General features: G+C 46.2%; 1 protein-coding gene across 1 annotated transcript; it reads left to right on the top strand.

Annotated features, from left to right (window-relative positions):
* The first annotated feature begins 825 nt into the window (after window positions 1-825).
* On the top strand, window positions 826-4354 carry psmd5 (proteasome 26S subunit, non-ATPase 5). The gene is made up of 10 exons (XM_047045904.1): window positions 826-1009; window positions 1558-1702; window positions 1819-1932; window positions 2023-2151; window positions 2426-2535; window positions 2627-2769; window positions 2937-3128; window positions 3250-3359; window positions 3554-3694; window positions 3920-4354. The coding sequence occupies exons 1-10, from the start codon at window positions 837-839 to the stop codon at window positions 4175-4177; spliced, it is 1515 nt and encodes a 504-aa protein (XP_046901860.1). The 5' UTR covers window positions 826-836; the 3' UTR covers window positions 4178-4354.
* The last annotated feature ends 424 nt before the right edge of the window (window positions 4355-4778 follow it).

The raw sequence follows: 4778 nt of genomic DNA, 5'->3' as shown, positions 1-4778 counted from the left end.
GGAAGGGTGACCATGATTTGCAGCATATACTTGACTTAGAATTCAAGTGGAGGGAGATAGAAAGATGTTGTTTGACTGTATTTCAGTGACAGTTGCTTAGAAGAGAACAGGCTCCTATCTAGTAGGTATAAGGCTGCTGCATTTCAAACATACAGGTAGCCTATGTTTTCAGATAGCCACAGTGCTCCTGCTTGACCAGTCACGAACCCTCAGTTCATTTTGCTTTTAATACTTTTCTTCACCCTTCTTTTATTAACTCAGTTTCGGTATGACTGCAATCTAATTACACATGTGCTATTGTATGTGTGCTTGTTGCTAATTTCAGCACGTTTTGCTTTTCAATAGCATCACCTGTGTATCCCTGTGCATTCACGATGCTTGTGTAAGCGGGTGAGTTGAAAAGGGAAGCGTGCAGTCTACAAGCTCCATCTATTGGTGGAGGATGTTAAAAAATATTTCCTCTGGTAGTAGTTATGGAAGCAAATCAGTGACATAATGTTTTGAGTTTTAAAAGGCATCAAATACTTAATATTGAAATTTAAACAACACTGAATTCTCATCTGAAAATATTTAAATGTAAAATAGGATTCCGGTTGCTCATAATCGAGCCAAAAAAAATCGATCATAAAAAATGTAATATTAAATAACTTTTTCGTTGCTTTAACACTCAACGTATTGCATTAGTGCCTTGTATTGAGCAACAAAGCGTACTCTTTCATAGTTTGTTACTACTGCCTACTTTTCTAACCATACAGTTACTTAACCATGGGGCCTTTTATTTTGAAATTCCAAGAGGTTTAAATTGACGCAAGTTTGACGCCAAAACAAAGAGCATCATGGCTGCCTCCATTGGAAGTTTGCTTGCAGAAATTTCTGATCTTGAAAATCCAATTGAAGAATTGGAAGTTCTGAAAACGGCACTTTTAGCCATCCCGTTGAACGCCCTCGGTGACACTGTCCGTGGACAGCGGCTAGATGTTATATTTTCTCTTTTGAACACAAATGACAGGTCTGTGAATCTGTAATGCTAGTGCTGACTCAAGCTAGCTACACTCTTTGCTAATTAGCCATTTTATTATAGGGTGCTGACTAGGTTGTCTAGTAGATAGTTAGCTGTCTTAGTTCTGTTCTTTCTTTGCATTTTTGTAGTTAGCTACATGCATGTCCAGCGTATTGGCTAATGAGCTTATGTTTTCTTCCTTATTTACCTGCTTTGATCCACAGTTAATGCTTACCAAGTCTGAAAGCTAACGAGTAGCTAGTTTACTTAGCTTGATAACAGACTGTTAATTAACGCCCTCGTGATTTAGATTTATGTATGAACAAATGATCAAACAAAGTTAACTAGTTATACTACCAGGTTGCTTGGTATCTACAGTACTGCAAAAAGCAAGGTGTTGAGCTAGATGGCTGAAAGGAACACGGTCCAGCAAGGACCATTTATGAATGCTACAACAAAGGGGACATGTGCGACCGCAGTCGACTGCGAGCGTGTTTTGCTGTTTCAGATGGGCTTGCTGGATTACCGAATCTCTGACGCTTGGAATTTTTCCCCAGTGTGCAGATTGAGCTGTGTGTGGATATCCTGGGTCGTGTCCTGCAGGCCCTCAGCCCCGTCCACCTCGTCCAGAACTGCCGGGATGAACTCAAAAGCGGCTTGACCCACTCAGACGATTCCGTCAAGATACTTGCCCTGACACAGGTAGGCCGGATGTATAGACTACATTGAACATAAAGCAATAGATCCGCATATTCATCGCTTTTAGCATATGTCGCTAAAGTGTGATGAATCAAGGCTTTCATACTGTCGTCCTGTAGATAAGCCGTATAGTGAAGCACCCAGAAGCAGTCACAGAGGTCCTCAACAACCATGACCTCCTGCGAGGGGTCATCCACTGCATCGAGGCAGAGAAGATTTCTGTGGGCAAAGAGGTTAGAAGGGCGATGATATTGAGTATTTAGATACTCTCTCTACATGATTAAGACTTTTATATAACAGTGTCCATATTTTCAAACCCACAGGCGATCAAAGCCCTCACGCCTCTCAGTGAATCCAAACCCGGCCTAGACGCACTTTTCCGCAGTGACCTCTTCAAAGAACTTAAGGATGTGATGGCCACCAGTGACATCGTCAGGTACAGAATCTATGAGGTGCGTTCAATACCATACGGAACCATATAAGTTCATAGTACACATGGCTGTGTTGATATATGAATTATATATAATATGTAAGTTAGTTCTTGAAGAGATTGTCCAATCATCTTTACTGCAGCAATTTACCTGCAGCCAAAACGAAGGGTTAAAGGTTTTGTTTGCTATATTCAACGAAACTAACAAATCCACTTGGAGCAAAGAAAAGGACAAATTTGAGAACATCTTCTATGGCATGACCTCTCATGTCCCTCTCCCATCCTTGGTGGTGTAGCTGGTAGTGGACCTCTCCTCGGTGTCAGCCATCTCTCTGGGTTACTGTGCCAACAGTGGCTTCCTCTCCCAGCTGCTGGGAGAGCTGACTGGGGATGATGTACTGGTCAGGTGAGGACTGACACTCACCATAAAAATAAATGAATAATGCAATCTCTATCCTTAGTTTCTTCCTTAGTAAGTAGCTTCCATCTTGTTCCAGGGCGACAGCAATTGAGATGGCAACCTCACTTGCCCACAGTCAACATGGCCGCCAGTACCTGGCACAGCAGGGCATCATGGATAAGATCTCCAACATGATCATAGGGGCTGACTCGGACCCCTTCTCCAGCTTCTACCTTCCTGGTGAGTGGTAGAGAGGAAAGGAATATCGAAAAAATCAATCTATACAGACCTCTCCCTAAACTCTTGACAGATCTGCATGTGTAAAAAAGCTTTTTTGGAATGTACGCGTACACGTGTGTTAAGTCCTGTGATCTCTGACTGTCCTTCCGCCCATCCCTCTCCCCCAGGCTTGGTGAAGTTCTTTGGGAACCTGGCCATCATGGACAGCCCTCAGCAGGTGTGTGAGAGCTACCCTGCCTTCCAGAACAAGGTGTTTGAGATGGCCCTGGACCCTGACCCCGTCATGACCGGCGTGGCTCTGGACACGCTGGGCGTCCTGGGCTCCACTGTGGAGGGAAAGCAAGTCCTCGGGAAGACTGGTATGCATGTTTACTCTATTGGAGAAATCATACTTGTAACAGAATTGCAACAGTTGAGCTATTTTCTGGTGGTAAAAACAGTGTGTGTATAAATGTGGTGTGTGTGTGTGTGTATTCCCAGGTGAGAAGTTCAAGTCTGTGCTGTTGAGGATGAGTCAGCTGGCCAGCAGCGGAGCCACAGAACTGAGAGTGCGCTGTCTGGAAGCCATCTCCATCCTGCTCACTCTGCAGGTGTGTGTGTGCCCTTCTGTCTGGTGTGTGTGTGTGTGCGCCCTTCTGTCTGGTGTGTGTGTGTGCCCTTCTGTCTGGTGTGTGTGTGTGCCCTTCTGTCAATTGGCATGCGTCTCCTCTCTCGTGTTTGAATTAGCATCCGTCATGCCTCTCGTCTGCAGTGATGCAACACCTGTTATTTGAATGTGTTGCAGACCGAGCAGCAGACCGAGGACCTGCTGCTTCTGACGGAGTCCTGGTTCCGTCTGCTGTCGGACCAGCCCATCGACATGATCCGAAACATCAGCACCCAGCCCTTCCCCGAACTGCACTGTGGCGCCCTCCGCATCTTCACTGTGAGTTGGGGGAAAGAGAGGGGAGGGGGGTAGGAATAGGAAAGGTATAGTTGAGAATGGTGGGGGTGGGGGGGGGGGGGGGGGGGGGGGGGGGGGGGTGACCGGGAGAGCGACAGGAGACTGGTACATGAAAGCCTACTTTACCCACTCATCTGTCTGGACATCTTATATGGTACTTCTAGACCCTGACCCAAGTGTTGTCGGTATGCGTTTCTTTCCCCCCAGGCCATCGCCCACCAGCCGTGGGGTCAGAAAATGATGCTCAGCTCTCCGGGCTTCATGGAGTACGTCGTCGACCGCTCCGCAGGCCCCACCAAGGAGGCCAAGGACGCCAAGTTCGAGCTGGTGGGGGCTCTGGTGGGCTCCTCGACGGCGGCCACCATCTTGGGTAGCCAGCACTACCTCCGTCTGAAGACCTACCTCAGAGAGGGACCTTACCACGTCACGGCCATTTCCATTGTGGACACTGAAGGAGCGGAGTGAGGTCACGCGTGCAGCCAATGTAGAACTCGATACTCCAAACTACCCAGGACCAATGGTGTTTAGAAATCTTTGTCTCCGCAATCCCATCCTGACCTTATTGGCTTGACTAATGAATTTCTTGTTTTTGTATTTGCTATGTTTTATGTTATTACAAGTAAATAACTTTTTTCATTGTCATCTGTCTTTTTTTCCTGTCTTGTGTTTGAGTGCCATGGACCCCCCCCCCACACACACACACACACACACTGTCAGCAAGCTACAGAACCTCAGAAATCCAAGACTGCCATTTCTAGCCTATAATCTGAATTCTCTTAACGACGTGTCTGGTCGTTAATGAATCTTTTAGTCTGGGGTTAAGGACAGGAAGGTCAGCGTCATTACTTACATGAGTGGCAGAGTGTGGAGACATTCGTTCAGACTGATGACTAATGTCTCCTAAAATAGATATCCGATGATGGATGGAGATGCTTGGCTGTAATGGAGAACCAATAGAGTGTGACCAGACCTCCTCTGCCCTCTAGGCAGACCACTTCATCTAAATTCACACTCGCCCAACAATAACTTTTGGGATGTATTATGTCAGATGCGCAGTGGAGGAAAG

The sequence above is a fragment of the Hypomesus transpacificus genome, chromosome 22 (assembly GCF_021917145.1).
Source record: "Hypomesus transpacificus isolate Combined female chromosome 22, fHypTra1, whole genome shotgun sequence".
NCBI lineage: Eukaryota > Metazoa > Chordata > Actinopteri > Osmeriformes > Osmeridae > Hypomesus > Hypomesus transpacificus.
Note: the sequence above shows the minus strand (reverse complement) of the source record. Positions and strands in the feature narration are given on the sequence as shown.